This window comes from Montipora foliosa, chromosome 9, assembly GCF_036669935.1.
Source record: "Montipora foliosa isolate CH-2021 chromosome 9, ASM3666993v2, whole genome shotgun sequence".
Lineage (NCBI taxonomy): Eukaryota > Metazoa > Cnidaria > Anthozoa > Scleractinia > Acroporidae > Montipora > Montipora foliosa.
This window is the reverse complement of record NC_090877.1, coordinates 47,878,964-47,898,963: the sequence shown is the minus strand read 5'-3', so window position 1 is coordinate 47,898,963 and position 20,000 is coordinate 47,878,964. Positions and strand designations below refer to the sequence as shown.

Below are 20,000 nucleotides of genomic sequence, written 5' to 3'. Positions count from 1 at the left end.
AGCCAACCTAAAATTGATCGAAATCCACCAATACAAGGACTTGACCTTTGACCCTTCATTTTCTCCCCTTTTTCTGAGAGATTCCCAACAGTATTTGACCCGATCTGAGGGCAGCGTGAAACGCTGTCATTTCAGGGTCAAAACGTATGAGTTCATGAATTGTTCAAAGTACTCAGTTGACAAATTGAGTGGTAAATTAATTAAATGGCCCAGAGATCAATAAGCGACTTCTTTAGCCGGAGTGTGATTAACTAAATCAGTGAAGCCCCAGACTCTGGTCGAGACACTTGATCACACAAGTCTCCACTTCTATCCAGGGATATAAGTCGCTCATGTCACTTTGCTCACACACCCCGTGTCAACCTGCCCTGCTTAACGCAGCTTTTGCGGCATGAAGAGACTAAAAACCCCTCTTCGAAGCACTGAGAGTGAGGAGGGGCTGTCCTCTTTCGCAATTCTCCACATACACAAGCACAAGAATGTGCATATTGACAATGTAGTACCCGAACTTTTCCGTCGTAAAGGGAGGCATCTCGCCCTTTCCCGTAGCCACACTTTCAGTTTATAATACACTCTTCTAGTATATACCTCTTACTAACCGAGTTCGAGGTCCGTACTGTAAGTTACGGACCGAGTTTTTTCCCGTTGATTTATGGCCCGCGTGCTTCGCGCTTGGGCCATAAATCAACGGGAAAAAACGAGGATCCGTAACTTACAGTACGGACCGAGAAAACGAGGTTACTAAGATATTTATTATATCTCTGAGGTTAACCGGCGCGCGGGCAAGGAAACTAGTCAAAGTGAAGCGGAAGGTTCAACTGCCACAAAGAATGCCGTGCCAAAATCCCAAAAACTAAATCTTCTTGGCTGTTAAGTTTGAAATAGTTGAAATAGCTCTGCCTTCTGCTTGCTTGTTAGGTTTCAATGATATTTTTTTGGTCAATGGCGGGTTTGGCTACAATACTCGTCAAAAATCTTGAAGCACTTGTGTCTGTTTCTCCTTCCCAATGTTGATTTGGGTATCACAGTGGTCTCAGTGCTTCAAAACACGCGTAGCTCAAAATTGGGTGGGGAGAAGGCACATTTCGTGGGGGAAAACAGTGTGAAGTAGAGAAACGGTGTCTGTTTCAACGATTTGTGACGAGTATTGTAGGTCCTTAGAAAAGGAATAACTGATTATTTTCAAAAGAAATTTACCGTTCACTTCGAGCCGCACCAGAGATTATGCCTGTCCCAAGATGTTTGATGCGGAACACTTGTATCTACCCGAGTCACTTCCAATCACCTTTGGAAAAAGCAACTTTCCTTGTGAGGCTGTTGGCAAACGTGTTTCTGACTTTCCTTCCAGTTTACTCCATGTAATTGAAGGTTTAGGATTACCGCTGACTGAACACTGAAAAGAGGCTGTTTGAGTTTCATTAACTGTCACCTGTGCCGGCGAAACAGCGATGGTGGGAGGTGCGATGGATTCACCAGGCTCTCCTTTCGCTCCTGGTATACCTGTGGTTCCTGGGTCTCCTTTCTGTCCTTTTAACCCACGTTGTCCCCGAGGCCCCGCTGGTCCCATGATACCTTGCTTTCCACTCTTTCCAGGCGATCCCATAATTCCTCTGTCCCCTTTGTTTCCGTTCTTTCCTTTTTGTCCTCGCCTTCCCCGGTTGCCCCTTCCTCCTTTCGGTCCAGGTGGACCGGGAGGGCCTGGGGGACCTGACAAATATTTACTGTTGTTTGATTGGTAAAGTCTTACTCTCAGCTCTGGTAGGAGTTGTTCAATGTTTAGTCTCTTTTCTTCTATTTGCTTGTTTTCAGTTTCGTTGTTGATGGAAGAAGCCCTGCGCCTGTGTCGATGAACGCTATTGGTTTGAGATTCTACAACAAACCATAAAATGGAAAAAAGTTCTCAGTTGACAAGGCCATAAATCCACTGAGGGAATGAGGTTATATCGTCTATAAGAGGCGGGTCAAGAGAGATTTTGTTGAACACGTTTCTATATTAGTCGATACCTATACCGCTGTAAAAAGTTTTCATTGAGAGATGTTATTCCTTTCTAATAACATTTTCCATATAATTTAAAACACTGCTGCTAATTTAAATAAAATTGCTGCAATTTTAAAACTTTTAACGAGATTACAAATTGTCCTTATGTCTCAAAATACCAAAAGCTTTTCTCAAAAAACCGGTAAGGATATTTTCCACTTCCTTAAACCACTGGGAAATTGCACGGTACCACATTTAAATTCTGCTAGAGCACTTGGACTACTAAGAAAACATACAATTCTTTCTTCGTTACGCAACTAAAATGACGTGTTTTCTGGCAGTATGTTAGCAAATTTGCATACATCTCCACTCCATGAGGCATGGGCACATCATAAACTCATTGTGGGTAAATTTGTAGTACTGTATCAGTAGTTAATCAAAGAGCCTTATGAGTTTTGTCTTGTATGTTAGCTTATGTTATAGTAGAGTTGCTGAGAAATGATGAATTTTTGAATTATTCGCCTTAGAGTCATTCTTATCATCACCATCACAATCATCGGTCCTTTCTGCACCAAAAATTATTATCTGATTGAGCTCTATAAATTATCAAATAAACACAATTGTCTGCTGCTTGAATTCTTGATCTCAGAACTTTTGTGTTGGTAAGCAATAATCCTTTCCACGGCGAGTCCAGTTGGCTAAACATTCATGGAACACATATATTCTCAGGACAAATAACGCGGACGATACTCGCCATTTTATTTGAAGGGTGCGTTGCTTTGGAAGAATCCAAGATTGGATTTATGATCTCAGATCATACGGATGCTTCATTCCCAAAGAAATGAAGAATCCGAAAACAGATTTTTCTGACGTGATAACCCACTTTCAGCAGATTAGGATTAAGGTAATTTGTATCATATTGAAGTTCTGCGAAATATTTACGACTTTCTATAAATTTCGGATACAGTGAAGGAAAAATAGCACCGAAAACACCTTTAATATATAAAAAATTGCTCGCCATGAATCACATAAATGGCAGGAATGTGCACTTTAACAAGACTACCGCTGACCAAACGTAGGTTTTTGTTGGATCCGTCTTTCAAATTAAAGAAACACGTGGATCATGAATCCTAAAAATCCGGATTCAGATCTGAATCTTATTAATCAACATGGAGTGTGGATTCTTTGGAGGAATAATTAATTTCGGATTTTAGTAAAGAAACGCAAAATCCCCTTTTGGATACAAGATTCAGGATTTGCATTTTCCCAAAGAAACACACTCTTAGTTTAAGCTATCACGGCCGGTGATAATTGTTTGTTCACTTGAATGGTCAGCACATAAAGGTTTCTGTTAAGGTCAGAGAACTTGACATTCACAGAATTATTTTGCCTTTTTGTTGCAATGGTGACTTCCTTTCCTCTTTATTAGTATTGTATTTAATTATCTTGCTGATGTTTGCGAATTAATTGAGAACATTGAATCCTCTTTGCTTACATCATTAGTAACTAAGCAAGCACTAGTCAACTAGTCAATTAGACGTCAACTGTGCTCGAAATGAAACTCTGATCTCTGTTCCTTTATGGTATCATAAACAATGGCGATTCTCCTTTGACCAACAGTGGTTTAAGCAAAAAAAAAAAAAAAACAAAAAAAAAAAAAAAAAAAAAAGCAGTGGTTTAAGCAGTTGATGGGAATCATCAGTTTCACGAGAAAATTGAATTTCCTAAGTTTTTTTTGTTTCACAACGTCTTATTCAGTGAAAAGGAATGTTGCCCATTCACCTTTGCCCGCTTTGTTTGTCGCAGTAAACCTCTTTGGTATCGGTATAATTTATGAAGGAACCTATGCGCTTCAATTCCCCCAAACAGTATGTTTCACTTGGTTGAGTTTACCAAAATAATTGTATCGCGAACTTACCAGAAGCATATTTGAAGGACTTTGTGATGTCTGCCAGATCCGAAACAATCGATGATTTTGTACTTGTCAGGGCAAAGCTTTCAAGAGCGTTTATCCTCCTCTTCTGCTCGTTTAGCTCCAATTCAATCCTCAGAAACCCACCACAGTACAATACAATTGATAAAATAGATATAATAGAAGCAAAGGAAGGTAAATTCTTCTGAGTAATCATTTTCGTGTTTTGAGTAATTTGGTTCCCTCAGTAATCGTTTTATTCAGCTTGACATGTGATACCTTAAAAGATGATCCGTCAAATTCCCCACCTATATCTGTAAAGTTCAATATCCGTGTTCGAGTTATTTTGCGGTAAAGATATGTGTTTACTTCGGGTTAGAGCGAGATTTGATAATCCATGTGGAAGGGAGACTTTCGTGAAATACTGACGAGAGTGTAGTGTAACGTGAGGTGCTAGATTTCTATCCCATATGAACCATGCGAGCGTTAGCCCTATATAAGTGCACATGAACTAAATTAAGAAAGTGATCTGTCCCTGTGAGGGTGTGTAATTTGACTGCAGGAAAGAGCCATTTTCAGTCTTGAAATTTGAGTTTAGCCAATGCAATGGATAATGCATGAGTCAACGAAAACCCCGAGAAAATCTGGCCTGAGAAGGTGGGGCATTGCACAGCGTTTGGCAAATCTAGCTGTCCCGTAGGGTGGGGTGAAGTATACGTGGGGATTTTTCCAGAATCTGTTCATTGCACAAGCTAACAACTTCTACACAACTATAAAGCGTACAGCTGAAATTTCAGAGAAGGAGATCACTTTCCTAGACACAACACTATACAAAGGAGAACGATTCGAAAAAGAATCTATTCTCGATATCAAAACATATCACAAGCCCATCGCGAATGAAACCTTCTAATACATGCATTGTACCTATTGTTACCCGCCCAAAGGAGATACTATTAGGTTCTTCCAAACAAACTCTTCAAAACAACATTTGAGGAGGCACTCTTTCGATTCAAAGCCCTACTTGAAGAGCGAGGCTACCCTACACATGTTATCGAGAGAACACTATACGAGGTCAATTTTTCTGGAAGACAGTTGGCACTTTAACAAGAACTCAAAACCACCGAGAAAGTTCTACCATTTGTCACTAACTAAAACCCAGCGGTGTCAAATCGTCAAGCAATACTGACGCGCAACTGCAGTTTTATTGAAAACCAGCCATTACTGGTAAACATATTCAAGAAGCTCGTTAAAGCAAAACTGGGAATTGACGGTTTCACAGTTATCTGTAACCATAAACCCACAAAAGGGAGACCGTGCAGGTACATCGCATTCTTTTAAATATCTACTATTTGTGTGGAAAAGGAGAAAGTGAGGAGATGATTGCCTGTGATAACCCTTGGTGGCCCATCATGTTGTTTCACATCGGAATGGTGAGGTGCAAAGGTTTGTATACTGATTTATTCCTATTATTAAAACTGTTGATGATTGCGTGAAAATGATGCTTTGTTCCGGCTTGTTCAAAAAAGGACTGGAAACTTTCAAAGTTTCTTTTACAGGGTACATGAATCAAGTGCAATGGAAAACAGCCCCCAGGGGGCTAGTATTATGTATTGTTTTGACTAAATGAAGCAACCCCAGGGGTGGGGGTATGAATTGAGGTCGGTTTTACTGGCACAGGTTTGGAGAATAATTAACAAATTGATGTCAGTTTTCCATGCGTCTGTCCTGTTATTCCGTGGGATGCCTGTGACACCACGGTAAAAATTTGGTTGAGTTTCTTTTTTTTCGTATCCGCAAATTGCAATGTTTTTTTAAAGTTTCCCGTAACCCGTTTCCCGCGGGAAGTGATGTCACAATAAAGGCATGTCCCTTTTTCAACCACCGCGTTCCTAGGTTTGAACCCGAAACCATCGGGTCGAAGCGCGTGCGTGCTGCCTTTGCGTCAACAAGACATCTGGCTTTACCGGGCCGAATTTGCATTTTTATCCCTCGGGCGATTTCCACGCAACCTCGCCCTTTCAGGGTCTTCTCGCTTTCCAATATGGCGGCGGTAAGAGAAAGACCCTGGCACACAGCGAACTAAACGATCGCTGATTGGTGCATTATATTGCGCGTTCATACGTGCGCTCTCATTGGTTTATTCCTTGCAAAACAAAAATGGTGGCTCCCTGGGTTCTTCGTGGAATTAACTGAGAACAGAGTCTGAGGCTTAGAAAGTGGAAAGGATGCCTGTTTGATCTTCTTTTAAACCCTGCTGTACTGTTAGAAGTAACTGAAAAGCAGTAAGCAACATTTACGACAGATCGCCGATAATTCACGCTTCTCCGTGGTGATCATGTTCCTCAATTCAAGTACTCAGCTGCCGGCAGTACAGTTAGAACTGCTTCTCCTTCTTCTTCTTTTAAGACCTCTGGACTGGTAATCGCTGCTCTTGCATATATTGTAAGTACAGTAGAACCCCAATAACACGAACTCGGATAACTCGAACTTCCCACTAACTCAAACTTTCAGTCATTTTTACTCGGTTAACTCGAACTCCGATACCTCGATTTTTCCCACCAACTCGAACTAAATTTCCTTTCCCTTGATCAAAAATTCACTGAACTTTACCCCGATAACTCCTAGTATAGTTTTTACTGTCTTAGGAGTATACCTATTAAAGATTAAAGATTAAAGATAACTCGAGCTCTGGTTCTTGTAAGTCCACGTGGATGCCATCCCATTAGCTCTTCTTTTCTATAATCGGTAAAAACACTAAAACTAACACTGTGGTCAACACTACATACATTTGATGTTTGATTGGTGCAACGAACTAATCACATTTTATCATAAAAATGCCCAATTACCATTTTTATAAAATAAGTTTAATTTACAGTGCCCTAAACACTGAAGTGCTAAAAAATCACCAACTATCGATTTTTGATGTGGCAAATTGAATTGTGCCATTAACCCCGTTAACCTCGCTATCTCAAATTGTTTTTCGTTTCACCCGTAGAGTTCGAGTTGCTGGGCTCTACTGTATTTCCTTTTTTTTTCTATCTGTTTTTGTCCTCCAAATTAATATCAGGTACAATTTAATTTGTTTTAAGCTCATATGTCATCTCAAGACATGCCTTAAATGAGGCACACCCACATTTTATTCCCTCCCTGTTACACATGACCTTTGCTTCTCTGGATCTGTGTCCCAGAGTCTTGTAATTGTTTTTCATTTTGTTGATAAAATCTGAATTTTGAGTTTGAGATTAAAGCCACTCGAATGATATGTACCATAAAGTGTTGTATGGGATTTTACTGACTTCTTTATTCAGATGTTGACATCACATCACTGACTTATTAATACTTTTACATCTGCCTTGTCACTATTTTCTAAATATAACTTCAATGGGAAAATACACTCAAAGTAGAGTTTTTCTGGATTAACAACATGCAAATTAGTGGATAGATGCACTTAGGATTTTGTTTTTAGCTTCCAGAAGGAATGATTAGGGTAATTTTTTCAGCTTCGGTTGTAACTTTTAACATAATTTACCTTCTAGAATACAAAAACCTTACAGTAACCTTTCATTGTTTCTTGGGGATTGATTGGTGTACCAAAGAAAATTCCCAGCTGTGTAAAACGGGGAAGATTGGTCATATAAATTGAAACAGTTATGTGAAATTAGTTCTTCATAAATTCTTGTAAGATAATCATTATTGCTGTCACCAAATGGAAAGTGGAATGACTAAAATGAGGCCCAGGGAGGCTAAGGTGTTTTAGGAAATCCGTGAGCGGAATAGCAGTATTACCTAAACCAGCTAGTCATGATCACTGTTTGTAATTTAGTTTTAGTTAAAAGGGATAAAAAGCTCACCATCTGGCCCTTTTTGTTCAAACAATGGATAATTCCATCCATCACTGGTATAAATCTACACCCACTGAATAATGCAATGGTCGTAGCATTTTCCTGGGGGAGGGAAGGTATGTGAAAGGGTTGCCTTTTACATGAAAAATGGTATATAAAGGGTAAGGGGTTGGACCTCGGGGCAGAGCCTCCCCACATAAACTTTTGTTGAGTAGCCCCCTCCCCCCAAAGCATTTTATAAATAAAGTGCTATTGGCAGAATATGGCGCAGCCACATAAGAAGTACCACTTTTGCGAGGCAGAGACTGGGTAAGAATGCCAATCAAACAAGCCAGCTGCGCCTCTTCTTATGTAGCCTTGCGGAAATCATGGATAATAGAAACAGTCTCTGCCATTATCCATGATAAAATCTGTCTACGGGTCTGAGAAAAGCTTGCTGTAATTATGTTGCAAGAAACGAATTTTTAACTCTGTTTTCTGAAAGGTGTGCGTGGCGAGGAATGTTCCTGAGTTTGTTTGTTTGGTCCCTTGTTGTTGATCTGTGTTTTGGTGTATTTGCAATTATACCTTTTTCGGCTTTGTGTAAGCAGAGAAGTGCTTGTTGAAAAAGCTACACTGTAGAAATACAATCATGGTAGTACACTGAAATGAAAAAACCTGAAAAACTGTATTTAAACATGTAACATTGATGAGCCTAAAAAAGGACTTGTTACAAAAATGTAACAAGTAGTATATTTAGCAATTATTGAATTCAGCTGTTCAAAATCACAACTGTAAAAATATGGTGCACAAATTAAGGCTATTTCACATTTTTGCTCTGCACATGTAATCCCCACATACTCTCTGCAATTTAAGTGTAAGTTTGCATCAATCATGAACCTTTATTTGGTCACTCACAAAATGCTTGTGCAAATTAATTTTGGCAGCACAAACAATGCACACCGAATTGAGCATTTGATTAGTAGACATTGTAATATTGATTGTGAAAACTTTGCTGTCCTACAAAATAGACCACGTTTGTATTAATTGACTAACCTCCATGGCAGTTTACTGAAAAGTGGTGAATTTGTGTAAGCTGATGGTGACCATGGTTAGCCATTCATAGGTCAATGTATCCCACGGTAACGCCCCTAGGCGTCTTGTTGATCATGAATTGCGTCATAACATTGTCAAAGTGGCTGTGGATTCACGAGGCGATAGCCGAGTGGATCCGCAAACTACTTTTACAATAACAAAAAGGCAGAGGGGTCAAAATTAAGTCAAAACACGACAAGAAAGCGAGATAAAAATGCGAGAAACTTCAATCTGACGCATCGCGTCATTATCGCATAAATTGTAAATTTATGTGTCTGTCCGCTTATTGACAATAAAAATTAGCCAATGAGCGCGCGAGAATTTTTGCAGTCATTGTAAAATATATATTTTATAACACTTACTGTAATTGCTTAAGTAGCGGTCACAAAAATTGAACCAAGGCAGTCCAAGGGAAACACCGATTCCTGTTGGCAAACTCGTTGGTTCGATCGATGACAAGAAAGGTACCTAGTTGGAAGCACACTCCTATTCAAGTGGTCACGGTTCAATAAAGCCAAAACACAGGGCTAATAAATCCAAGAATTTAATCTCCGTTCACTATTTGATAAGTGAACAAACTGGTTCGATTGGAGAACTTTCATGATATTGTGCTTGGTCTACTCCTGATCTCGCACGTGATTCCAAGTTGGACTGGAGCCAATGAAATCACACATAGTGTTTATCCACCCTGATCGACCCATGATCTTGCACGTGATTCCAAGGTGGACTGGAGCCAATGGAATCGAACAATAGAAAAACACGGCGCTTCATGACTACGATGAAAATAAAACGTCCCAATTATCAATACGCGCTGCTTACGGCAGAATATGAAAGTGTGAAAGTGTTTGGTTAAAGTTATTTTGTGATTGCATTGGTTTTGCAGTGAAATGCTGAGTGTTCTTCTTAAAAGCCTTGCACCACTTTTGCATCACTGACCAAATGTAACTTTGAGAAAGCCGCCTGTAATGGCATTTTCAACAAGTGATAAAAATAGATCGTAACGTCTTATTACAAAGCATTATGGGATTGAAATGCCGACAAACGTTGGAAAAATGTCTGCATATTAATCCCATAATGCTTTGGGCGCTAAACTAATCGCTTCATCGCTCTCATCAATTTGTGATTAAAACATGCACACAATTGGCAGATTATAATGGAAAATATTCAATACCCTCCAGTTGTCAAATGTTTTTAAAGACAATTAGCGGTTGGTTTGATTGTCCGAGGAAAAGGCAGAAAAATAATTCCTCTGACTAAATTCCCCGGCATACGAGAAGCTTCCGAAATGATCACAACAAACACTCAATGCGAGAATTTATGCACAAATTTTATTTATAATTTATTGTCAGCGGACAAAAGGCGTAGGCAAATGAGACATTCACATAATATACGAGTTTTCCGGCACGAATCATGGTCATATTTTCATTAATTGCTGCGGAGTGAGAGTAGCGAGCTAGCAGCAATTATTTTTTGAGACTGGTACGAACGAATTCTCGAATTCACCACTTTTTCCCAGAATGCATCATAGTTAGCCAGAATGCGCTGCTCCATTCACCAGCTTTTTCCAGAATGCATTGCATTTGAGCAGAACGCCGAGAAACACTCGTAAGTATTCGGTGAAACAACACATCATGACGTACGAGTGAATACTCACAACAATTCAAAATCTAGAATAAGAGGTCCTCCCATATAAATCTCATTGCACAAAGTTCTGTCACTAAATGTTTCAATGTTTAGAAAGATAATAGTCAACTTCCACACTTTCTTACACCCATTTTCACAATTCTGCCAAATAATCGCATTTTTAATGGCCTGCAAGCAGGCTCTTCCGTTGAAAATGGCGCGCGGTCGAAATATAAGGGCTCCCGCCTAGTTACCAAGCCCTTACATTTCGACCGCGCGCCATTTTCAACGGAAGAGCCTGCTTGCAGGCTACATTTTTAACATCAAACGTCCGGACATCGCAGGGAAGAATGACTTCGTCTCCAGTGTATTCAACAGTATTCAATCTTAGGGCCGATTTACACGATACGATTTTGTCGCATGCGACAAGCTCACGACAGGCCTACGACATGAGTTACGATTGTCGCAGCGTTTTCAAACATGTTTTAAAATGCTACGACATTTTTTCTGACGTACACAACAATCGTAAATCATGTTGTGGGCCTGTCGTAAGCCGTTGTCGCATGCGACAAAATCGTACCGTGTAAATCGGCCCTTAAAGTTCACAGTTCGAATACCAAAGGAAAAACACCTTGTGCCTTACTGACTTCTATGCACCGTTGCTTTTCTTACCAATGCTACACTCTTTCTCTTTTTATAAGAATATATTTTAAAAGAATATCGACACTGAAATTTGCAAAATGTTAAGAATATATTAAGGATAAACCCGAGGCTGAAATAACGATATAATTTTGTGTGTTGAAAATCAGAAAGTACAATGCAATTATACGTTTTTAACTTAACCGTATAAAATAACTTCTTTCTCTAAACGCAGTAGAAACAAACTCGATCACGGTGTTTCTGTGAGAAATGCATTTTTTTAAAGCCAAAACGGCCTAGTGTCGTCTGACGTGACATCTTGACCTACCTGACTGCAACTAAAAGCTATGGAGCACGTTCACAATGTAACGCGACACAGATCTAGACACCGAACACTTTTAATTTTAACTAAAATGGAAATGTCATTTAAGAAAAATACAATAATATTTTCAGCCTAAAATCAGCAGAGGAATAAGAGTATGAATTCAGACTAGGCCGGGAAAACAAGATTCTTATAAAAAAAGTGTATATGAATCAGTAGAAACAGAATGTTCCGCTGTTGGAGACTGAAAGTTATAGTTGTTGATTGCGTGTACTAAGTAATTGTTAGTTTCGTTTTTTTAAATCTTTAGGGTATCATGAAGAACAGATCAATAGAGAATGTGACAGATACCGGAAATTCCGTAGTGATCTACAATGCACCAATACAAGATACACCAGTTAATACCTTCTAATTTTTCATTTGTGTGTAAACTATTTCTTACTAAAGATGCTTAAAAAATCAATCAGACGACTGTTTTAATATTCGCATCTAACATCGTTTTAAGAGTTGATCGCTCGTTTATTTGCATTACACACAGCGCTAACCCTTCATTATGAACTTAGTTTTGGACAGTGTTGAGATGTTGCAAAATTGTTGCAAAGTTCCCGAACGTTCCTACGAAGTGAGATAGAAAACTTCCACTTCAGTTGGACGGAATTTGGAAGTGCCAGCAAGGAACGTTTGAGCGAAAGTACTTGCGTAAGCATGGCCTGCTGGTGGACTGTAAGTGTGACCAAGGTTTGAATGCGAATACGTTCCAGATGACGCAAGGTTTGTAATTTGAATATCGAATCCTCCTCCAAACATGGGTCCATATCCATTGCAATCATATATTGAATAGCGTCTATGCGAACTATATCGACCCGTTTGTGGCAGCTTTGTCGGCGCCCATCCTGGCTTGTTGCGTAAGGAGAACAAGAAGGCAGTAGCATCGTAGCGATAAGAACAACTAGAACCTTAACGGAAGAAAGGAATCCAGCAATCAATTAATCAATCAATCAATCAATCAATCAAGAAACAAACAAAAATAAAATAAACAAATAAATAAATAAATAAATAAATAAAAATAAGCAATGGGTTCCAGGCAACAGCTTCACACGCCCTGTACGTGCCTGTCCTAAACAGCAACGTGAACTGGTCCTAAATTGAAAGAGAATCTTCAGTTTCACTTTGGAGGAGAATAAAAAAAAATATATAAAAATAATAATATAGTAATAATAATAGCCTGCGAGGCGGGCGCCCACCCACCCACCCACCCCGAAAGAGAGCTTGCTCGCAGGCTATAATAATAACGAATTTAGGGATGCCATGGGGCACTAACTGGGGACACCGTACAGAAATCAAATGAGATCATACGTTGGTTTTTAGGAGAGGGGAAGTCTGGTGTACCCCACGGAGAAAGACCTCTCACTGAGTACAGGGATGTACTGAGGGGACTGAGGGTATTGAGGGATGTACAGGGGACCTCTCAGTTCAGGGATGCCATGGGGCACTAACTGGGGACACCGTACAGAAATCAAATGAAATCATACGTTGGTTTTTAGGAGAGGGGAAGTCTGGTGTACCCCACGGAGAAAGACCTCTCACTGAGTACAAGGATGTAGTGAGAGGCCTGAGGGTACTGAGGGATGTACAGGGGACCTCTCAGTACAGGGATGTCATGGGGAACTAACTGGGGACACCGTAAAGAAATCAAACCAAATCATACGTTGGCTTTTAGGAGAAGGGAAGGCTGGTGTACCCCACGGATAAAGACCTCTCAATGCAGAGTAGAGAACCAACAAACCCAACCTACATATGACGCCAAGTCTGGGAATCGAACCCCCGCAACATTGGTGGGAGGAGTGCTCTCAGGAGGAAACCATGTATGCGAAAATTGCAAACAAATGTGTTTAAAGACCCTTCCAAAAAGTTGCTGGTACCAGGATAAAAAAGTTCTACAATCCTTATTTTCACTTTCAGATTTCCTGGGAGCCGGCATCTTGAACAGTTGCATTGTGACTTGAGCCGATTGCACTATTTTTGTAAATAAATAAACAAAGTTTCAAAACGCTCAAAACACTTCACTTTGGGCGCCTGTTCTTGCTCTCCGCCCCCTGCCCAAAAAAAAAAAAAAAAAAAAAAAAAATTGCGAGAGCGGCCCCGTTTAGGGGGTTGGAATGAAGAGTCCCTGTTGTAAAACAATACGATCTTACTACTACCCCATGATATTCCAGTGTATCCTCCAAACACATACTCTCCAACTTGAACTATTGTAACGGTTGGTCCTTTGTTATCGCATTGTTGATGAAAAGTGGTGGAGGCCCAGCCGTGGTTGGACGCCTTATAACATCTCTTCCATTTGTGAGAACCGCGAGGCATGACGGGTGTTAGCCAGGTCTTGAGTGCCGCTAAGTACTGCTGGTTGTTTCCAACGATGCTTGAGGTTACAAAAACCTCTGAAGAAATGAACGAATCAGAATGCAATTAAACAAGTCGGTTAAATAAATGTCCATGATGCCTTAACCGTATATCCATTGTCGTTATTTATCATTATCATCGTTATCTGTTTATTTCATGTTTTGTTTCTCGATATATTGGAGCTAAAATACTGCTGACATGAATTTCTATGAAAGGGTGCAAGGGTTTCGTTTTATTAACAGAGTCACGCTTCAGGGTCCTGAAGAGAAGTATTCACTGGAATTTAACTTTCCAGTTGAAACAAAATACTAAGTAAACTTATGCTCCGTTAACACCAAACCATGCCCATGTTTTGAAGATGTTTAGTTAAACAAGGTTTCAAAGTGTTTTCTCTTTGAATAATGAATACTGATTTTTCTCGACAACAAATTTAGCACTGATGAAAAAGCCGGTCCTACATTTTTGACTGATTTTCAATTTGTTAATTTCAGGTTAATTCAAAATGTTTTGTCGGTGTGCATGGGGTATTAGTCCCTTGTTTTGTAAATCAACTGGGAGAAATGGCCGAGGGAAGCTTGGGGAAGGGGGTGCGCTCTCGATTGCGTGACAAAAAAATGCTGAATAGTCCAGATTAATCGAAACCAAATGAAGAATATGTGGACGATTCCAGTGATCACTCGAGTGGCACTTATTGCTGGGTTGCCGTAGGCAATCCCAGTCGGAAAATGGGTAGATTTCTCCGTGTTATTATTTTCCGTGTCGGTAAAAGTCTTGCCTGTCCCTCCCCTGCTAAGTGGTGTCTTTGTGCATAGAGCCTTCTGCGTGTATTTTGTTAGGATCGAGAGGGTAGTGGGAAATGCGTAGATTTCTCTGGTGGACACAGTAGAACGATTAACTTAACCGGCAATGGCGTCGAAAGTCATGTAACGCGAATGGCGTTTTAGTGGATCTTTGAACAAAATATACCCTTATGAAGCTCAATAATGGCAAGTCAATTGGATACTGAACAAGCTTAAAAGCGACGAGTAATGGACTTCGACAACAATCTGTCTCCCGTCGAGCCGTCTTTTACCAAGTGTGCTGTTATGTAGAACACTGAAGGTTCGTAGGGCAGCGATAATAGTGAATTCAAAGACTAGACCAGGTGGATTGGATGGAATTTCAAGCGTTAAAATCGATGAAAAGGTAAAATTATTTTCGGAGCGATGCAATTGCGGGTCTTAAACAGATTTTCCTTTGATCTCACATAATTGTGTTTTCCCTCAAAATATTCGCTTGTTTTCGCTTTCGCTCGAACATATTTACCTTTATTACATGTCCAGTGAATAGTTTTATCCCCTGGGATGAATTTTCCGTCGAAAAATCGGTTATTTGGGTGGTTTTTGGCAAACAGAGGTTAATTATTCGTAATGCGATCGCTTCCGTTGCCGTTCGCAAAGGGTCGCAAATTTGACACTTTTATCGCATTATCACATTACGCATTGATCGCTAATCCGATTATGCCTAAAAATCTAAAAGTATTCGTGCCTCACCAGTTTTTGGTCGAATTTATGTCCAAGACAGCAGATTAATTGCAGAAAATTTTAGTTTTGCATCCAAAAATTCGTAATCAACGCTAAAATGACCAAATTTTGCCTGGAAAACATATTTTACTGTTATTTTTCTTAAATTTTTTCGTTCAACTTTCGCTTTTATAAAATGTTTCAGTTGTCTGTAATAAGTTATACGCTGTTGGAAATATGTTTTTTTAATTACCTTTTGCTTTGTTTTTGCAAGCCGGTAATCGGCCCGTGGGCATTACGGGAGAATTGCCCTACAATTCAGTCACAATTAGCCAATCAGAGCGCGCTTTATATCGGCTACAAAAACAAGCCATATAATAAATGGTCTTAATTAATGACCCCCCAACTTGAAAAAAATTGCCCTTAACGCTGCACGTACCACAGGCAACCCAGTGTACCCTCACGGAGGGTATAGTCTAAAACAAACAATTTGTTTAGCACTGTGAAAGCACGTCACCCTTAAGGGGAACCTCCACTAAAACAAAATGTTTCAACTTTTTTCCAATGAAAGGGTTTGTATCTAATATAAATGGATTTCAAAAACGCTTGTTTGTTTGATTTTCAAAATTCAAGCTCTTAGAAACCGAAGTTGTTTCCCTTGTGCCGTTTAACGCTAAATCTCTCTATTGAATAAACTGATGCTTTCTAACCTTGAACTTCAACCTAGGTACTAGTTTCTACGTCAAAGACTTGAGCACTAGTTGCAACACAGAGATAATTTCCTGTATCGCTGGGTGTTAGGTTTGTAATAATCAACGCTCCCTTGGTCTGTTGAGTCCGCCCAACTGGCAGCTGACCCCCTTTCTTCTTCCAGCTGATCAGTGGTTGTGGATCACCAGTAGCGCTGCAATTTAGCCTCAGATCGGCTCCCAATCTTGCGCTTACTTTAGCAGGTGGCTCAACAGTGAACTGAGGAAGGGAAACAACAACTACGAAAGCTTTCTTTTCAACGCGACCCAAAAGATTTTCTGCTGAACAGAAGTAGTAGTCTGAGTCTTCTTTTCGAACTTGTAAAACTTGTAAAGCGCTGTTGTTGTACTTCACTCTCCCCTGGGGTAATTGGCCAGTGGATTTTCTCCACATAACCACTGGTGCAGGATGTCCAGTCACGTGACAAAGTGGAAGCGTTAGAGTGCTTCCTTCAATAGCGTAGCGAGGTCCCGGATCTAGGGAAACACGAGGGTGAACTGAAACAAAATAAATTTCTTATTAGAACCACAACAGAACTCCCGTAACCCATTCAGGGGCGTAGAGACCATATACGCACCCACGCACGTGCGTACCTCGAAAATGTAAGAAAATATTTATTTGTTTATTTATTTATTGGCAAAAAGCGACTTTTACAGATGCAAGAGTTTTCTCTTACTGTATCGCTGCTATTTTACGAAAAGAAAACATTGTGCACTATTCATTTTAATATGAGAGTTCAAAACGCAGTCATCACAACCACAGTAACAAAGTGAAAAAGCAAAACTAAAATTGATCGAAATCCACCAATACAAGGTCTTTACATTTTGACCCTTCATTTTCTCCCCTTTTTCTGAGAGATTCCCAAAAGTATTTGACCCGATCTGAGGGCAGCGTGAAACGCTGTCGTTTCAGGGTCAGAACTTATGAGTTCATGAGTTGTTCAAAGTACTCAGTTGACAAATTGAGTGGTAAATTAATTAAATGGCCCAGAGATCAATAAGCGACTTCTTTAGCCGGAGTGTGATTAACTCGATCAGTGAAGCCCCAGACTGTGGTTGAGACACTTGATCAAACAAGTCGCCACTTCTATCCAGGGATACATGTCGCTCATGTCACTTTGCTTAACCACCCCGTGTCAAGCTGCACTGCTGAACGCAGTTTTTTGCGGCATGAAGAGACTAAAAACCCCTCTTCGAATCACTGTGAGTGAGGAGGGGCTGTCCTCTTTCGCAATTCTCCACATGCACAAGCACAACAATGTGCATATTGACAATGTAGTATCCACATTTTTCCGTCGTAAAGGGAGGCGTCTCGCCCTTTCCCGTGTATAATACACTCTTCTAGTATGGTACAGTAGTACAAAAGGTTGATAAATAAACAACAAAGGTACTGAATAGTTGGTGTTTTTTTGTGCTTTGATTTATAAACTTCCCCCTAGTGGAAAATATGGAAAAGGGCGTTTCCGAGGCCCTAAAAAGGAATTTTTTCTGGGGGAGCATGCTCTAAGACCCTCCTAGAGCCTTCGCCTTCGCTGCTCGTTTCACTACGCCTTCCTGTGTGTAACTAAACGGAAAACCCACGCGACGCCCCTGCCATTGTCGATCCCTTTCATTAGACCTCGGACCATCAGTTTACCGTGTTGTATGTGGCTAAATTATTTTATTTAGGGAAAGTTAACCTCGAAACAGGGCTTGCTGCCCAGCAGTCATTTCCCAGGCAGATATGCTTATGTGGGGCGGCTGCTAGTATCCAGGGGCATGTACATGTAATCGCAAAAGTTAGCTCTGCCCACTTTCTGCTTGCTTGTGAGGTTGCAATGATATTTTTTTGGTCAATGGCGGGTTTGGCTACAATACTTGTCACAAAACGTGAAACACTTGTGTCTGTTTCCCCTTCCCCAATGTTGGTTTGGGTATCACAGTGGTCTCATTGCGTTAAAACACGCGTGAGTCAACATTGGGGAGGGAGAAGGCACATTTCGTGGGGGAAAACAGTGTGAAGTAGAAATCTCAGGATTTTTCCAGAAAATTCGAGAGGAAATGGTGTCTGTTTCAACGATTTGTGACGAGTATTGTAGGTCCGTAGAAAAGGCATAACTGATTATTTGCAAAAGAAATTTACCGTTCACTTCGAGCCGCACCAGAGATTGTGCTTGTCCCAAGATGTTTGATGCTGAACACTTGTATCTACCCGAGTCACTTCCAATCACCTTTGGAAAAAGCAACTTTCCTTGTGAGGCTGTTGGCAGACGTGTTTCTGACTTTCCTTCCAGTTTACTCCATGTAATTGATGGTTTAGGATTACCTCTGACTGAACACTGAAAAGATGCTGTTTGAGTTTCATTAACTGTCATCTCTGCCGGCGAAACAGCGATGGTGGGAGGTGCGATGGATTCACCAGGCTCTCCTTTCGCTCCTGGTATACCTGTGGTTCCTGGGTCTCCTTTCTGTCCTTTTAACCCACGTTGTCCCCGAGGCCCCGCTGGTCCCATGATACCTTGCTTTCCACTCTTTCCAGGCGATCCCATAATTCCTGTCTCCCCTTTGTTTCCGTTCTTTCCTTTTTGTCCTCGCCTTCCCCGGTTGCCCCTTTCTCCTTTCGGTCCAGGTAGACCGGGAGGGCCTGGGGGCCCTGGCATATATTTACCATTGCTTGACTGGTAAAGTCTTTTTTTCAGCTCTGATAAAAGTTGATCAATCTTTGATCTTTCTTCTTCTGTTTGCTTGTTTTCAGTTTCGTTTTTGTTGGAATGTGCCCCGCGTCTGTGACGATGAATATTATCCTTTTGAGATTCTACAAAAACCATAAAATGAAAGGACGTTGTCAGTTGATAATGCCAAGAGATCGTTGATAGAATTAGTTTATATGGTTTATAAGTGACCGGTCAAGAGAGATTTTGATGGAAAGGCCTTTGCCATGTTTTATGAAATTGTTTGACACGTTCCTGTATTAGTAGATATCAGTCGATATTTAACAATTATTCACCAAAGGCGAGGTGAATATCGCGTAGTAATCTCCTCAAGTGCAACCAATCAGCGCAGAGAATTTTCAAAAATTACCCACCTAATTATAGTAATAGTCGATATTAGGCGATGCCATAGGAGTGTTAATCGAGTGATGTTTTAATTTTTCATGACATTTTGCCTGAAAATCAAAACACTGCTGCAATTGTTAAATTACTGACACAATCAGTTTTGGTTTGAATTGAAAAATACGCCCTCTACTTCAACGTGGAATATCTATTATGAACTCTGCTCATCAATTTCCGCTTTAAAAGTATATTATACGTTTCCAGAGCACCTGCGGGAAATTAATGGCAGAACACGAAGATATTCACATTGAACACATGCAGCTGCCATATGCAACGACCATACCTTCGTCGTAAAAATATTGCTGGTTACCCAGCTAGTTTAATTTAATTTCACCACTCCAGTAGACAGCGATAAGTCGTTCATTGTACATGCACGCAATCACGACTCAAAAAGTGCTATTGATGCCCCATCCACATCGATGGGTTTTTGTTTGAAGATCTAAGTAGGGAGCTTAAGCACGCGCGTTTTTGAGACGCGGAAGGGAACCGGAAGAGAACATTTCACGTGACAGGACAAAGGTGTCTCCCAGATTTTTATACTAATCATCTCTAATGGAGAAAAGATACTTAGCTGGTGATTTGTGGGTTCTAATGGTCCCGTGAGGAATGAATCAATGATGAAATGGTATATGAAATGAATCATATATGAACTGCGGATATGAAATCAAGTGAAGCTATGATCTTCGCAGTTATGAACGCAAGTCCTGAATTTTTCAGGCTTCTCTACGCAATTGTAAAAATTGCGTTTATAACTGCGAAGATCATAGCTTCACTTGATTTCATATCGGCAGTTCATATATGATTCATTTCATATACCATTTCATCAGTAGTTAATCAAAGAGCCTTATGAGTTTTGCCTTGTATGTT

At 40.3% G+C, this 20,000-nt stretch overlaps 1 protein-coding gene and 1 pseudogene across 1 annotated transcript; both read right to left on the bottom strand.

Annotated features, from left to right (window-relative positions):
- Positions 1–20,000, bottom strand: part of LOC137971910 (hemicentin-2-like) — a 24,712-nt pseudogene that overhangs the window by 3,050 nt on the left and 1,662 nt on the right.
- LOC137969792 (MTOR-associated protein MEAK7-like) lies at positions 11,208–16,135 on the bottom strand. Its single transcript, XM_068816156.1, has 3 exons — positions 16,003–16,135; positions 13,592–13,828; positions 11,208–12,346 (listed from the first exon to the last, which is right to left on the bottom strand). The coding sequence occupies exons 2-3, from the start codon at positions 13,749–13,751 to the stop codon at positions 12,006–12,008; spliced, it is 501 nt and encodes a 166-aa protein (XP_068672257.1). The 5' UTR covers positions 13,752–13,828; positions 16,003–16,135; the 3' UTR covers positions 11,208–12,005.

Coding starts and splice junctions, on each gene's coding strand:
- LOC137969792 (XM_068816156.1), bottom strand. CDS start 13,751: ATGCCTCGCGGTTCTCACAAATGGAAGAGATGTTATAAGGCGTCCAAC. Junction 12,347..13,591: donor ATACACTGGAATATCATGGG/GTAGTAGTAAGA, acceptor TCTTCCGTTAAG/GTTCTAGTTGTTCTTATCGC.